General features: G+C 41.5%; 1 protein-coding gene across 2 annotated transcripts in view; it reads left to right on the top strand.

The window, feature by feature from the left end:
- lrp4 (low density lipoprotein receptor-related protein 4) overlaps positions 1–17,403 on the top strand; it is a 110,950-nt gene that overhangs the window by 37,227 nt on the left and 56,320 nt on the right. For both annotated transcript variants that reach the window (XM_020612335.1, XM_020612333.1), the window contains exon 2: positions 10,176–10,322. In XM_020612335.1, the coding sequence (XP_020467991.1) occupies positions 10,176–10,322 (147 nt within the window). The remainder of the gene's footprint in view (positions 1–10,175; positions 10,323–17,403) is intronic.

The following is a 17,403-nucleotide window of genomic DNA, read 5'->3' as shown; positions in this document are numbered from 1 at the left end:
TCCACTGCCACCACCTCTGGAATGCTCTGGGGTATATTGTCCTGGGGGGGTGGGGGTAGGGGTGGTTATGAGGATTCATAATTTGAAGATGTGCGTGTATTCGGATTGGGGAAAGAAATTCATTCATAAACATTCCTTCATTCATTTATCATTCATACAAAAAATGTGCAGATGGTGGACAAATGAAAATACCTCGAATTTGAAGATGTGAAGTGTGACAGTCACATTTGTTGGGTAGTTTGTTTTGCAGGGATTCAATATTTGTGAAGACACGTTTTTCCTCTAGGTTTTAGTGGATAGGCAGTGACATAATTCAGCACTTAAAACAACAGGTAGAATGAGAATAAGGAGCCTTTGTCTGCAAGTAGCAGACCGTGTACAAAAGTACCTCAAGAAAAAGAAATAAAAGTAACCCCACCATGTATGTGAATGTGCTTGTTTGAGCCTTCTTTGTAGTTAGCAGCTCATTGTAATGGCTGACTGTCAGGTCAATATGCTAAAACTGGCCATATCTTATTCCAAGATCTAAAATTTGCAAGCCCAGTGTTTTTTTTCCCCCCCCAAATGTTAACATTATAGAGTATCTGGTGCCAACAGTTTAGAGCTGCAGAGTGGAGCCCTTCATGCCACATCAGTTTATAACTGGATATTACTGAGCTGGACCTCAGTGCCTGCTCTCCTCATCCAGTCAAAACCCATAAAGTGAGTCGCAGCTCGCCTGCATGGAATAATCTGCTCCTATTACTTTTATGTCTTAACTGTGAGTTCACATGCACAGACATGGGCCAAGTGAAGCTGCTGGTACTGATCTGGCATCCAGTGCTGCAGATAGGTCTGTTCCAGGATCTGTAGTCATGTTCAGTATCGGACTTTGCTGTTTTTGGTGCTGTACAAAGCTCACACGAATGTTTGTACAGATGAAAAATTATTTGCACTGGTCAAATGTGTGAACAATTCAGACTTATTAAGTGTCTGGAATTCAGAAATGAATCGACAATTTACTCTGCTGAAGACTTCAGTCATTTACTTTAGTTCAGTACATAGATGCACTGATATTCAGGGTCAATATCTGTGCTGATACTGGTACTCTGTATCGCTTGACACTGAGTTGAGGTATCTGACAGCTGATTAGACAGTTAAATGGCAATGCTTACTGTGACCAGTGGGGAAAAAAAACTCTGGAGAAAGCTACAAGTTTTGCCACTGACTGATACACTTCAGCTGAACATTCACAAATAATAATTACAGTTTTTAAGAAACATGCAGCCCTAACAAAATAGGAATGCAGTAAAGCCAACCTCTCAAAGAAAATGATATTCAAGAAAGTGTTTGTGACATTTGGGAGGCTGGCTGTACAGTACTTTTTCTTTCTAGGCTGCTATGGTTTGATTTGGACATCAAATGGACTTTGGTCTGTCACCATACAGCTGCAAAGGAGGTAATCAATAAATCCCAGAGAGAGAGGTAACTGATCTCCAGAAGGGAGAGGGTTTGGGGATCTCCACTGGACTGAACTTGTTCTAGATACTAGACATACACAAGCAGAGCAAAAAAAAATAAAAAAAACTTCACCAGCAGTCCACATGTGCTGCTCAGACGTCCTACTGGAAATGGTAAAACTGTGCCACACACAGAGCTTTTAGTGTCCAGTGTACAGCAATTCTCCTTCCCTGCAGCTCTCTCTTGCAGTTATTGGGTAATTCTATTCTTAACTGGACTCGGGTACAAAGCACAGCAAAGCTAACCTTCTTGTTGGCTCAGCTATTTTAATTTGACAACCCAAAACCATGGTTTTGATTCGCCACAATGGGTGTTTGCAGTGGAGACATTTCACTTAGCTTGGTTTTATTGGACAATTTTCAGGTTAGCATCCCATGGTGTAGATGATGTAGAAATATTTTACCATTTTTTGAAGCTCAGTTTAGAATAGTAATGTATAAACCATGAACACACTCATGCATGTCCTTCTTACATCCAGATGTTAGCACTAACCTTCAGTTTATTTACCAGTTTTAATTCATGTTTTCCAAATTATTTTTGGTTTCAAAGATTCATTTGGTATTATATCAGATAAATAGACAGACATTCAATACATGCTCTCTTATTTTTCTAGATGTCTGGTTTAGAACTGTTTATACAGAGTACATACGTACAGGAGTTTAGCAGCTTGATACAAGATAAACTTGTTTTTCATTAGTAAAATGTCAGAAAATAGCAAAAACTGTCATAGTTCCTAAAGTCCAAGGTTTTGACTTCAAACTGTTCATTTTGTCAGGCCGGTGATTTAATACCTGAACATATTAAATTCACAAAGACATAAAATAACAAAAGGCTGGATGATTTTTTTTCCCCTTGATCAGTTACTGAAACCAGTATTTCCCAGCCTTTGAACTAAGAAGTGCTGGGAGGCACCAATTCTTGATTGACTGAAAACCCTCTACTTAACCAATCAGGTGTAGGCAGAGCTGGGGAGATTAGGGTTGTAGATTGGGGGAATTTTTTTACTTAAATAGTTTATCAATTATCAAAAAACTTGTCAGTAAATTTTCCATAGGTGAATTAAATAATCAGTTTTTGCTGTGTTGTCTTAGGAGGACCTCTATATAGAACGTTGAGTGTAAAAGCACACATTCATTGAGAAAAGGTACACAGTGAAAGATTTTAAGGACTTGTATAACATAAACCAATTGAAAAATGAAAACCGCAATCGGAAAGGCTATTTCCAGGATAGAGCACTGAGCTCTGTCCTCAGTTGAAGCTCCTACCCATGTTTCCCTGACAGAGGCCCCTGTTGGGGGATTTTAGGGGGTTAAACTGGGATAGTGGGGAGGTGTGTCTGTGTGTATGAGGGAGGTCAGCTTGCCAAAGAGACAATCTTTAGATTAGAGAGAGCTTGGACATCAAGTGCTCACTCAGCACATTACCCAGCAAATCTAGTGTTCACAGCTAGAGGCAGAGCTCAGAGTTCTGCTGTGTTTACACTGCCAGGCCTGACAAACACACAGTCTTTCTATCTTTTTGAGCACACTCATTGACATAATGCATTCCCTAGCCCCTTACCCTAATTTTACCCATCACAACTAAATGCCTAACACCCAACCCCTACCCTAACCTGACCTAAGCCTCATTTTACTCTTAACCCCAAAACCAGTCCTAAAACGCCCTCACTCCCATCATATGAAGCTCAAACTGGTCCTCATACCGCTGGCCTTACCAGTACCCATAGACAAACACATATACAAATAAATCCTAACTTTAAATAAGAAATAACCAGGCTGCACTTAGAAACACCAAGACCTCTATCAACACGACCAACCCTCCAACTTCCAAAGATGCATCCTCTGAGAATGCTATTTGTTTATCATTTACCTTCCATGTCGGATGCTATGACAACTGTTTGAATGCTACATTGTTTGAACCAAAAACCAAAACATTATTTTATCTGTTTAATTCTATATTTATTGTTTGTATAATGGCATGTTTTTATACTATGTGGTAAGTTAAACGGTCTTATGCTTGTATTGTGCTTTTCTATGCATTGCAGCACACTCAAAGCGCTTTCACACTATTTGTCCATTCACCCATTTGCACTCACACATTCAAGCACCGGTGACATCACCAGGAGTAACTTGGGGGTTCAGTGTCTTGCTCAGAGACACTTAGACATGTGAACTAGACAAGCTGGGAATTGAACTGCTAATTTTCCAGTTAGGAGACCACCTTCTCTACCTCCTGAGCCGCAGCCGCCCCAACAAATCAGTAATTTAATCATGCACCTCAGTGACTCACCCAGGAAGCCTGTTTAACAAAACGGATGCAGTGAAGGCCAATTCAGAGCAGCAGATAGAGCACCATTCTGTGAAATGTCTCCCTGACACCCGTGTTGAAAAATTGTTGTCCAGCACATTTCTGCTGTCGGTCAGCCTGGCGAAGACCGTTTGTCTGTCTGCTGTCCTTCCTGCTCATCAGGAGCTGATGAATGACAGCTACCCCGACAGGCAGTGTTGTTAAGTGAAGCACTGGAGACCGGTGAACTGAGGACTTAATTTAGCAACTTGGATTATAATTGTTACTGAAAAATAACTGCCCTATATAATCCATATAATTATTAATTGTTTGTTCACCTCCATAGAGAGAGAGGGAGCATGGATTAATGATAGAGAGGGACAGATGGAATTCACTGTATGGATATTTTGTCCTCTTTCTTTTTCTTTTTTTTCAGTTCATAGGAATTGTTTTGACCCCACCCCCTCCTGATGCCAACCAACATGCCAGTCCCACACCCATCCAGTCAGCCTTGGCAAAGTTGGTGTTATCTTTGAACTGAATTCAGAGGGACTGCTGGTCAGACACGGATGATGACACTACTTGTGTGTATGTGCTGCATACAGCACCATAGCAGAGCTACCCTTTCATTGCCCCCTTGTTTGATCTCGGTGGCCTTTATTTTTAACCTTCAGGAGCAGGACAATGATATATCACCAAGTGTGTAATTATGTTGTTTTTGTTCATTTCAAGGGAATAACGGATGGTATCCTCCCACATGCTTCTAGGGTCACACTTAGTTAATATAGGCAATGACTTTGCTGTGTGTGTGTGCGTGCGCGTGCATGCCTGGTGTTATTTGCTTGAATAAAGTACTGTCCATGATGAACATGCAGCCCCAAGGGTCCATAATGGAGCCCTTGGTCAGGTTGAGGCAGTGTTAACATGGTTAGACACTACACGCAAGCCAACAGCACACAATTAAACACATACACACATCCTCAAACATGCACCTTCATGCAAAGTTATAAGAAAGTGATTGAGTGATGCAGTGTGATAAGTTTGGAGTTTTAATGAAAGTGAGATGAGCATGTGTGAAAAGAACCCCTGGCCAACTGTTGTACATTTCAAACACTCCTGTGTGTGTTTTTGTCTGTGTGACTGAGCAAAGCAGGAGGATGAGCTTGTGATGATGGGCCTGTCCATGAAGACTCTTAACAGCGCTTTGAAGATTTGGCATTAACTCCTAACTTGTTTGTCTGATTCTTTGCTTACGTTGTCAGGCCTTCAAACCAGATATTTTAAGCGTTTTAACAATTTCTGTCTGCATGTGCGTTTGCTCGTGCGTGCTGTTCTTCCACACTTGTGTATTTTTCCCAGCAGGGCTCAACATGTGCTACTGTGGTTACCAGCTCACCGCATCAAGACGGCCTGACCTACAGTGGGCAAATTAGTAGGTGGAGATGATCTGACGAAGAGGGGGAACAGGCAGGGGAGGATGAGCTGTTTGCAATCCATGTAACCCAGTGGCATCATAACCACAGGGAATTCAGTGAATGTGTTCTTTGAGTGTTGGAGCAGCTTTAGAGCTTCCATATGCTGTAATGGAGAGAAATATGGATATACAAAAAAGAGGTTGGGAAATGAAGTGTGTAATTAAAGATCCACCAATCAATATATTTATATAACAAGAAATGCGATGGTGATGAACCCATGGAGAATCATCACTAACGCTTAATGGAGTGTTTTAAAATCCTTAAGCTTATTGTTTTGGTTTTATGAAGCATTCATCGTGTGGTTCAGTCTCATCAGCCTCATTTTCAGCAGCAGCAGGCAGCTGTTTTCAGAAAGAAAAGGTCTGAGCCTCTCTAAGCTTCCTGCCAAGACAGCTAGTGATGAGTTGGTGAAAATACTGAATACATGAGTATTGGATTTACACTCATCAGGCAGACAGAGACACAGAAATGACCTTGAGTCTGCTTTTTATTTAGGGTGGTTTCAGATAGCAACCTACTGCTGCTGTCTCAGAGCAGGAAGAAACACTAGTGAGTTGTTGCTGTGTTACAGCTTTCCACACCTCACACATTCCAGCAGCACTGACTTTCATAACTGATGCAAACTCACAATTTTTCAAATGATTGATTAAACTGACAGTAAGCAGTCTGAATAATCGGCACCCATAAAGAATTACAGTATGGAGCTGTTAGTGGCATGGTCACGCCTTCTCTTCTTTACTTTGTCATTGCAATGGCAACCCAATTTGAATATGGTAGACAAGATAGAAGACGGAGGTGACAGTCTGCTGTGTGAGGTGGTTAGCGCTGTGGCCTCACAGCAAGGAGGTTCCAGTTTCGAGCCCAGGCCAATCCGTTGCCTTTCTGTGCGGAGTTTACATGTTCTCCCTGTGGGCTCTCTGCAGGCACTCCAGCTTCCTCCCACAGTCCAAAGGCATGCAGCTTATGTTAACTGGCGACTTGAAATTGCCCCTAGGAGTGAGTGTGTGTGGCTGTTTGTCTACATGTCAGCCCTGTGATAGACTGGCAACCTGTCCAGGGTGGACCCCGCCTCTTGCCCAATGTCAGCTGGGATAGGCTCCAAACTCCCCATGATCCCGTTCAGGTATAAGTGGTACAGATAATGGACTGATGGGTGTTTTAAGATTGTGTTGATTTCTCCTTAATATTTTTAAACTCTATCTGAGTCAGATGCCGTTTAATTTTCACTGGGGGTAGTAGTTTAAATGATTGAATTGAAGCACTATAGCAGATTTGGAACTTTAGTTTGGGTTTTTTCATAGTATTAATGTCAGCCTTTAGTCTGTAGGTCTGCCAGGGTTTCATTAGTCTTGAAATGTCAAGTAAAAAATTTGTCCATTTACAACTGCAAGGGTTGTTTGCTGCTTTTTGGTGTCCAACAGGATATACATTTAAATGAGTGGAAAATGTTTTCTGACATCATTACTGCATTGTAAATCTGCCTGTTTTCTTTAAAATGTCTTAGTTGCTATGTATGAAAAGCCAGGACGGTGATCAAGCAGGTGCATTGTTCTGTCAGCAGTCCTGCATGACGAACATGAAAAAGGATGAACAGTGTTGCCTGAGAGCAAGGTGGGATGCCGATTGTGTCCATTCTCACTGTGCAGTGCCGTGTGGTGCAGCTGAATGCAACTGCTGTGGGACTGTTCAGCATGAACAGTTGCTGACATGCTGAGACGCAGCTGTCTTTCTGAAGTGACGCTTTTGCAGCTCAACATGAGCAGCAAAAGGGTGGCAGGAAGACACAGGGCAGACAAATGGCTTGACTCATTCCCTCTGTACTTCTGTTTTACACTTCACTTTGGTTGATGGTAATTTTTTTTCCCACAATTTCCCACTTATCACTTTTTATAGAGGTAGACTCACACAGAATGAAAGACAGCTTTGACCCACCAGGTAGTCTCTGGGGAGGTCCACGCCTAACTCACTGGCAGCCTTTTGACATCTTTGAAAAGGAAGAATGAACTGTGTTCACAACATGAGACCGCCCGCTCTCTGGGTTGGGTTACCATTGTATGTTTTGGCCCCTCTGCTCTTTCCACAAGTGTTCACGCTCATCATTTAACTATTTAACAACAGCAAATTGTGCAGATAGTGAAGTAGAGTTTGACAGCCACCTGGTTAGAGCCGAGTCTCGCACAATGTGGCAGCTTCCAGTTTGGTTTGGTTGGTGAACACAGGCATTTGTCGGAGTGCTGCCGCTGTAGGTGGGTCTGGTTTAGGTGTGATGTCAGGGTGGGATTGCGGGCTCATCTGTGTTTACCTTTGAGGGGGGACCACCTGTCTTGTTCCACACAGGGCCTGTTTAGACAGTATCAGGCAGTGCAATGGAGGATATTTGGACTTTGTTTTCGTTTTAATTGGCTGGAGGCTCCCTTCTGACTCGAAGCTCATGCACAGACTTCTGGCAGTAGCAAGTGAAGTGAGAATTTCATTGTGTGTCTTGCGGCCGGCCTGAAGAGCAGGTTCAGCATGTCAGCCGGCCTTACCCGTTACTGAAAAGGGACAGGAGTCTTCCTCATCTGTCAGTGGTATGACCTTGTTTGATCACCTGGCTCCTTTGTAGGTTTGACTGTGATGTGGTTTGTGTTGCTGTAAAATTGTGCTGTTTCACAAAAACCACTCTATAGTGACTTTTTTTTTTCCTCATACAAGCCACGTCTGACTCTCAGAATAGAGGAGTCAGCCCTTTAATCCTGGCAATAGCACAGGCGCTTATGCGATGTTCACCCAGACTGCAGTAAGTTCCTGCTACTCTTCATATGAAATGAAATGCCTTTTATCATATGACATGTGGCTTAACTATGCCTGCATATAGATTTAGACCAACATTTACTGTATTCTCAGTTAACACTAACCTGTCCTAAACTTTTGCCACTGATGTTCCTGTTGCACCTTCACAACACAATCCATTTACAAATTCTTGTTGCTGAAAGGCTTTGATTGTGAAAGTGAGCTAAACAAAGTGTGATAATACCAGAAATGCTCAGAAAAGTTTATACTGTTCTTTGGCAGGTCCATGTGGTGCTTGTGTTCAGTTTTATCCCCCCCCAACTCATCTTTTCAGGCTGTTAAAAGAATCTTGCTTAAGATGAATTAACAGAGAGGGCAATGCTACTGCTCCACTTAAACTTTCTTTAACAGACTTAATGATGTACTGATGTTAAACTTGCACTTGCAGCTCAAAGAGATCCAGTGTCTACAAAACAGCCCAGCATGTGACCTGCTATCTGTGCTGGTGCATTATAGGCTTGTCATGCTGGTGCTCTTGAAAGTGCTTGAAAGTGCTGGACTGCTATGGCTGACCGTTACTGCATGATAGTGTCTCTCTGTGTGTTTGTTTGTCTGCAGCCTTACATAACAATCTAGTAAACAGTGATGATTCTGTTTTTCCTTCTGTAGTAGATTCATGAACTCGTTATGAAGGAGATATTCTGTCTGCTGGTTGTGACACAGTCATTGTTCTTTCTTAAACTAACAATCTCTGTGTTGATCTTTCATTCATCATTATCAGTTTCATCAGTTAAACGTCAGGGTCTTTTTGATTCATTGATCCAAATTTTGAAGTTGTGATTGTTTTTTGTGGCAGTGTCGCAAGACAAGACAAAAATGTGGCTAAATCCTAATTCACTAACTATTCATTAACTCACTAATTTAACTCAATGCACATCTAAATGAAACACATAATATTCTTAATGTTTCAACCCCATAGCTAACAACACTGTAGTATACAGTAAGCTGTCTACATTGTACCATCAACACTTGGTCTTTTCATGATTTTCACGCTTTAGTTTATACCTGTGTGTCTGTGTTGTCTGTGATTGGATAAAGCTATTCATGTATCTCTCCTGTTAGCGGAGGGTTCTGGAAGTGAGGAGCGTAGAGAGGAATGAAGTGGGAAAGAGGAGGGAAAAAATGGAGGTTGCTGAAGTTGAAGTGTGAAGAGGAGATGGTAGAAAGAAGAATGAAGAGAAAGAGTGAGAGAAATGAAAAGAAAGAGGTCATTAATTTAGTGCTGTGGGAGGGATCTGAAGGTTAGTGAGCGCTCTCTGCCAGGCCCTCCTGGGTTGACTGATGCCTTTGTGAGGAAGCCAGGAACCACACACACACACACACACACACACACACACACACACACACACACACACGTACATGTGTTCCAAGAAACTCTGGGTTTGTTGTGGCAGTCCAGTTTCTGCAAAATGGACACACACACATGCAGATGGTCATTAAGGCTTCAAAGTGAGAGCAAAATGGGAAACCTCTATTTATTTTTTCTCCTGAATGTGATTCACTGTGATGCGTCTGCTAATGGGGTGACTCTCTGGTGTCTTTCTCTGCTTTAGATGGAAGTCAGAGAGTATTGTTGTGTTGGACTACATAAGGATAAATATAGGTATTTCTTGTTCATGCAACAAGGTCAAGTTGCAGTGTAGAGAGAGAAGATGTGATTTGATTCATAATGTCTTCATTAGCTACAGCTCCTGTTCTTTACAGAGGTATCTGTGCTACCTGTTCTGGTCAGGACAACACAGTTCTATTTCTGTGGCTGTACCAAGACAGGAAATGGACGTCTTAGGAGGTCACAAGCCAAAAATGTTGGGAACCACTGGTGTAGCAAGTCGAGAATGAATAATTATTTATTTAATGCCAAACACAGTGCGAGAGTCGGGTGAGGGGATAGCCTTATTTACAATATTGTGTTTTATCTTTTAAATAACAAGAGGGCAGTGATAAAGAATTGGTGACAAACAAGTGGGCATAGCTCAAGTCATCTAACATTTTCACTTTCTTTCAGTACTGAGTAAATGAGGAGAATAACAGTTAATCTGGACATGTTGAATTAGGTCCACCTCTTTTTCTCTGTGTTCACAGGAGTTCAGGGCAGTGCTGAGTGTTCATGTGGGAAGAATCACTTCACATGTGCCGTCAGTGCATTTGGGGAGTGCACCTGCATCCCGGCCCAGTGGCAGTGTGACGGAGACAACGACTGTGGGGACCACAGCGATGAAGACGGATGCAGTGAGTTCCTCTTGTTTAGTTTTTGTTATTCTTCTGTTTTTCCTGGGTTTTTTCTCTCTCTACTATTGATCCAACATGAAAAAACAGTTAGAAAAGCCAAATAAAGTAGAAAGTCGGATTAAAAACAAAAATTCAAATGTGCTTTCTCCAGTATCAGAAACTAAAAAGCTCCATGATGAATTCATCCTACTGACCAGCTGCAGTTGTGGATATGAAGGAGACACCGATGTTAAAGTACTCTGTTGTATAAACCTGTTCATTGGTTGCTCAGTGCTGCAGACACAGTTTAGTCGATAACACAGTTTTAGGATTGGATACCCAGCCCCAGATACGGTATGGGTTATTGTTGTATTTAACATAAATACATCTATAAATAGTAAACCGGCAAATTGCTGTTGAATATTTTATGGTCCCCATGAGCAAAGCATTAAACTGGCCACCACACAACCAAGATTCTGGTTTTGGCAGCGGTGCCCAGGTGCAAATTTATGTTAACTGCTTGACTTCTGAATTTTGCTAGAAAGGTACAAGTGTGCTCAGCCAGAGTTTTTCTGCATAAATAGTCCAGAATAGTAAAAAAATATATATATAATTGGGCCCATATGGATCCCATCATCACTTGGTGAAACAGTGAATGGGTCACTAGTCCAAACAGGATAGTATTTCTGATGCAGAAACAGAGCGAGGTGCCCTGCGTGTTGTATGCACTGTGCAGAAAGATGCTTGAGTGACTTTTGGCACCAGATGGCGTTTGGCTGGAAGGAAGTCTTGGCAGCTGAGCCAGCCAGGAGTATATTCCTGCATAGCATTCCGGTTTGTCAAGTGGGGAAGATTTTGACTGCTTCTCTTTTACACTTGTGGGTATTGATGTGAAATCTCAGTGTGAGGGGATTCTTGTTTCTTTTTCCTGCTCACTCACACAGTGCACAGAAGCAGATGCTGCCCTTCTGTTTGACACTTCCTAAGCCTCTTTGAAAGGTGCACAGTTGGTCTGTGTGTGTGGTTGTGTGTGTGTGTGTGTGTGGATATTCTTTTTTCATTGGTCTTCCACTGTCACATTAAGCTAGTTAGGGGATGGGAGAGGGAATGCTAAGTGTTATTGATCTCTGGCCAGTTGAATGTTCAGTGAGTGTGGTACCCACATATTGAGCTGCAGTATACGTGACTTATTTAAGGAGACGCATGTAAGCAGCTGACAGATATCATCTAACCGGACCTTCCTAATCCATTAGTACTGTCTGATTGATCCCCTGCCCCATCACTCGGAAGTTAGGTGCTTGCCCTTTTAGACTCTCTCCAGTCGAACTTGAAATTACAAAGTGCATATTACACAGATTCATGTTTGTTGTTGTGGTCAGCCATTCAGTACAGCTACAGCTCTAGTATCTATTCCCACACAAATGTATTGTCTTGCTGCTGACTCTCAGACATTCTCTAATCAGAAATTCCATCACACATTAGGATGTGCCCATATCAATTTATTTAATAGTGTACATTAGAAAAATTGCACTTTTTTATACAAATGTGCAGTGTTTTCTCTAGAAATATTTTCAGGCACGGTGGCAAGAGGATGATGGAGGTTTTGCACGCATGCGCTAAAACCTTTGGTTATTTATTTCTCACACAGCACGAGACGTTTGGTTGGTAATTTCCATGTAAAGGTCATGTAAAACAAGGAGAATATTAATAGGGTTGCACACAAATAACTGACAAAGCTACCAGTTACTTCACAATCAAAGATGTTAGAATGAACAATCTTTAAGAAAAAATAAATAAAAAAGATACAATCCACATCATGAAATATATTAAATAATAAAACTATAATAAACTCCTAAGTTGGTGCAAGCTGCAAACAAACTTGTGCTATTTTCATAATCATTGCTTATCCAAAAATAAAAAAAAAACAAAACAAAACAAAAAACTAAATTTTATCAAAAATGTAAGCTTAACACATTTCCATTTAAAACTTTGATTCAAATCTGTGAGGTCAACAATTTGGGGTTCTTCAACCACTTGGGGTCCCAGCCAGATGCTCTCCCTTTGCTGCTGTCCTACAATCCTCTGGCTCACCTGCAACTTCTGTTTGACCCATAGCCCGTTTACCTGCCACCAGTGCTTATGCTAACACTGGAGCCCTCGCCACCCCTCACCTCTCTCCCTTCTTAGAACTAGCACTTCTCTAGCAGCAGATAGCAAACTATGAAGCTATTCATGTAAACGTCTGACCTGATTATGATGTGGAAATCATGAATAAATTGTATAGTGCCTTTTTGGTGTGTGTGTGTGTGTGTGTGTGTGTGTGTGTGTGTGTGTGTGTTCTCTCAGATAAAGTTTCATAGCTGCACAGAGACTAAAAAGGGAGTGAACGAGGGACCAAGAAGAGCTTGTATGAATGCACTTTGTATAGGCATGCATGAGCTTTTTGGGTTTGTGTGTGATGTAACGTCTTTGGGGTTGTGAATGAGAGTGTATGAATAATTTTACTCGAAAAGGGGGAAATGGACTTTACATACATGAGTTCTCCTCTTCACCCCACATGTAACATCTGTGTGTTTATAGTGGACCACACAGGTCTTTGCTGGATGATCATAAATCTGCCTTAAAAAAACAAAGTTAAAAGGTCCATACTATTGTGTTTACAAGGGCTAGAGTTACTTATGATATTCAGTGGATTTTCATTTACCACTTTTGAATGAATACTGTTCAGTTTTAGCTTTCTGGATGCACTACTGTTCCAGGCAGCCATTAGTTTCCACTAATTTCTGTTCAGTATAAAATCAGCTGGTAGACTTTCTTATACTGTGTAATCCTTCACAATGAACATTAAATCTGCATTATTTCTTCCAATGTTATAATAGTGTTTTGAATAAATGTAGTCAAAACAACCTGAGTGGACTAAGAAAAGACCCCCCCTTAAATCAAATGCCTTCTAGCAACCCATTTCCTTTTGCATATGTGGTTGTGGTTCGTTGATGGCACAAACTGATCAGTGTAGCCCAGCTGTCCTTCTCCTGAACCATGCTCACCAGCTCAGATTCTGAGACATTCCCAGCCCTGATAGTATGTAGCCCACTCCAGTGTGTTCAGGGTCTAACTTGGTGTGTCCTCCAAGCCGAATATGTCCAGTATACATCCACTTGGAGGCATCGATGAAGCTGATCAAATGTTGCACCAGTTGAACAGGTTGAAATTGAACAGGAACTGGAGAGACAGATTTGTTTTTCTTCCACACAGGGCTAGAGTTGGTCTGAATGTAGTGTTACAGCGAGCCTTTACACCCTGTGAATAAAACTCCTGTAGGGTAGATGCAGTTTCTCTTCCGCTATCCATGATTAGTAACAGTATATGAGGGCTAGAAAAGGAACAGAATATCAAGAGTTTGCCTTTAGGCTCAGTTCCTCATCACCATGACAGGCTGGTACAAACACCGATGTCACTGCAGTTGCTACCCCAGTCTTTCTGCCAAAAAAGCACAAAAATTAGTGCTCGTCACAATGGATGTACAAAAATAAATAAAGTTTGACATCTCTGATTATATTACATTTTAGAAGTGTCAATCACTGGAAACGTTTCTGTTTTCACACCTCACTAGTCACAGAGCAGGAAAAGCATGTTACAGGGTCACACATTTCAAGGACACGACACTAATTAGTCTTGATGAAATTTAATTAAGGCATAACTCACAGACATTTCATTAAATGAATAACAACACTTTCTTTTCGTTGATACAGCTGTCTGAGCTCAGGGGGCGTACAAAGCTCTGGATGACACATGGTCAGAATATCGCACCTTACTATGTTTGATTGCAGGCCAGATGAATGAAATCTGATATGCACAGCTATAGCAGAATATATTTTATGTTCCAGGTATCTCCAAATACACCCCCGCCCACCCTCAGGCCTCACAGCAGTGCCAAAGGCACCCACAATCTCGTTAGCAAAGCTCTGTGTGGGAACCGTTCAGGTAGCAGCCTCTGCTGATCGTTATTGTTTCTGGTTAAAAACTAGTGGAGTGATTCCAGCTGATGCTAACTAATGTTAAGTCAGTGATTTAAACTGATGACAGGACAAAATGAAAGTGCCTGCTGTCAGGTTTGTGACCTTGCTGCAGCCGTCGGACAAACAAGCTCCTTACACACCACCTTTTTGAGGCGGGATTGGTACGCCTTTATTCCGTCTGGTTTTATGTGTGTAAGGCACAAAGCCGGAATGGTGGGCCATTCTTGTTCCGCCTCTGGTCTGTCTTGGGAGGTAGTACCAGAGGTAAAACAAAGGGGAGATGTGCTCTATGTAGGAAGGGTGAGCTGGCAAAATTTACACCACAGTTGACGCAGAGCGATGTCGTCTCTCGCCTCTGGTGCGGAATGCTGGCCAGCTGTCTGAATTCACAGGCTGGTTTGACATTGCACCACCCTTAGCTTGAGCTAATGAACAGCACCCGGGCGGGATATTGGTGATCCTATGGAACAGCAGTAGCACGGGATCTCAGTGTAAAAATGACTACAAAGAACACGCAGTGTCTGCTGTTAGCCCAAGATCGTTTATGAGGCAGAGAGGCTCTATAACACCACTGAATGATCAGAGTAAACCAAGTGTTTCTCTGTAGTTACAAAATTTCCAGAGTGAGACGTCTTCAGAAGTAAAGCTATCGGTTGATCTCACATCAATGATGAAAATGTAGTAAATGGTCATGAAGATTCATCATCTGTCATCTTTTACATTATATAGAAATTCTGCACATTTGTTAGTGTTTTCTTTTCTTTTGTTTCAACCCAAGTACTGCCAGATGGGCAAGGGGGTACTTTAAGCTACGGTCATCAATATTATCATCCATTAAGATGTTTTACTGTAGACATCGTCCAATCCCAATTTAATAGACATCGCTCAGCTCTAGCAGTCAGCTCCATATCCACAAACCCTCATAAGAACAAGTAAGTTTACATGCTGCCTTTTAAAATCTAACTATCATGGCAGTGGTATCAAATGCTTATTTTGAAGGCTGCACAGTCAAAGGAGACAAGAAGAAGTAGATGGTGGAGTCCAGGGTCCAGTTTCGCAGACCCATACCCCCAAAGTTTGGTACTGTAATTGACCCTCTATACTGTATGCAGTTATCCCAAAATCAGATCCAACCCAGTCCATTAATGAGTTTCACAACTGAATCTGTACCCTGAATGTTATTTTAACAAAAGTCAACATATCAACAAAAGCTATGCAAACTGTGTGTTTTGGCTCCCTGTAAGGTTTATGGACTAATACCGGTGCAGAAATGTGGGGGAAAAGGCTGATTTTCAGACTTTGTCATGTGTACAGTGTAAGCCTGTTTAACCTATAATTATATTTTTCATGAAGGAGTGGCATGAAATTTGTTCAGGCAGAGTGGGAGTAGGAATCTCACGCCAAAAATGTGAGAGTCAGAGGTTATTATTTTTTGTCTCCAGGCTGCTGCCCCTCAGGGTTTTAGGATTGGACAGCAGCCTCTCCTGAGATGTTTCTCTAGCAACCCCAGACTCTAAAGATAACTTACTCTGTTAAAAATCCATGAACATAGGAAATGCATTGATAATCAGTTATCAGAAAAGTATATTTAAAATATCCAGGTATTCATTATACAACAGTTGTTTTAACATGCAAGAGGCATTTACTGAAGGCATTTACAAGAAGGATGTAGCTTTTACTAGCCTTTGCCTTCCCGCTGCTCCCAGTGGGTGTTACAGCCTTGAAATGATGCAGCGATGATAACGTGTTGTCCTCAACTGTATTCTGGTAAATTGTAAACAGAAAGTTGAATATTTCTAATTTTTACCCAAACCAATCCCAGGTCATCTGCATCTCTTTCCTCTATAAGGTAAGAGTTCTTCAATGGGGAAAAAGCCTGTTGAAACATTGTATGTGCATTTTGGTCTGTCAACGATGAAACCAGAATCGTATGTGTACTTCTGAACTATGCAGATACACAGACGGTAGACGAGGCCAACAGTCTGAGTCTGACTTATGTTTCTGTTTTATCTGGCTCTGTTTTCCTGATTTCACCTCCCATTTTAAGACAGTGTGATTTATTAATACACACTGATACATGGATGTTCATAACAACTGTGACAACAGCAGATAAGACGGGGTAATCTTGGATGACCCATATCCTCGTTGTTTTGTTTTTGATCATCCTTCAAGTTTTTTTCTCTCTCTGTATTCAACTTAAATTGAACTGAGCAGACACACGCGCACGCACACACACACACACACACACACACACACACACACACAGGTGCGTTGCATGGACACCCTGTTGGAGTCCAGCTGAGTTGAAAGCAGCACAGGTTGTGAAAGAGTAAATGCTTTCAGCCAGGGGTGCAGAGGAGATAGATGTGAAGTGTGTGTGTGTGTGTGTGTGTGTGTGTGTGTGTTGTTGGACTGGATGTGGGATGAAATGGAAGAGGAAAAATCTCTGTTGTGCGTGATTGAATTCACTGCATGAAGTTTGGCTTCCTCTGCTGATGGCTCACACAAGCCTGTGAGGTTTCACACAGGTATACACACCCACACTAATGTATTTTGTTACACTGACTTGTGGGAGCTCTCCACTGGATGCATTTCATTATGTCCTTCAGGCCTTACAGACTTTCTAGGTTGTATTATATTTACTGAAGTCATGAGAAGAATCTCTTGGAACTACCCACTTCTGTTCACAACTTTGTAACTGATAATGTTCTGAGAGCCCATTAATTGTCACTTAAAAACTGAAGTCAGTGGAAGATAACTTTAACAAAAAAGTATTTGGATTTTGTTTTGTGTACTTGTTTGTTGTTCCTTAATGGCAAAGTCACTTTTTGTTGTCAGCCTAGCAAGCGTTCTCACAGTTTAAATTGATTGACTGAATAAATGTACATCGAACTTCCAGTTTGGAAAACTTAACTGCTTCAATGAGAAGGCAACATCAATTTTAAAATACAACTTTTAACATTTACATCTTATGTATTTTGAGTACACTTTGCTAAAGTCTTGTGTTTTTGCTGACATTGAATTGAGAACAGGGTTAACTGTACAGTCTGCGTTTTGTTTGCTGACTTGTAGATCATATCCAG

Source organism: Monopterus albus, unplaced genomic scaffold (genome assembly GCF_001952655.1).
Source record: "Monopterus albus unplaced genomic scaffold, M_albus_1.0 scaffold123.1, whole genome shotgun sequence".
NCBI classification, from domain to species: Eukaryota; Metazoa; Chordata; class Actinopteri; order Synbranchiformes; family Synbranchidae; genus Monopterus; species Monopterus albus.
Note: the sequence above shows the minus strand (reverse complement) of the source record. Positions and strands in the feature narration are given on the sequence as shown.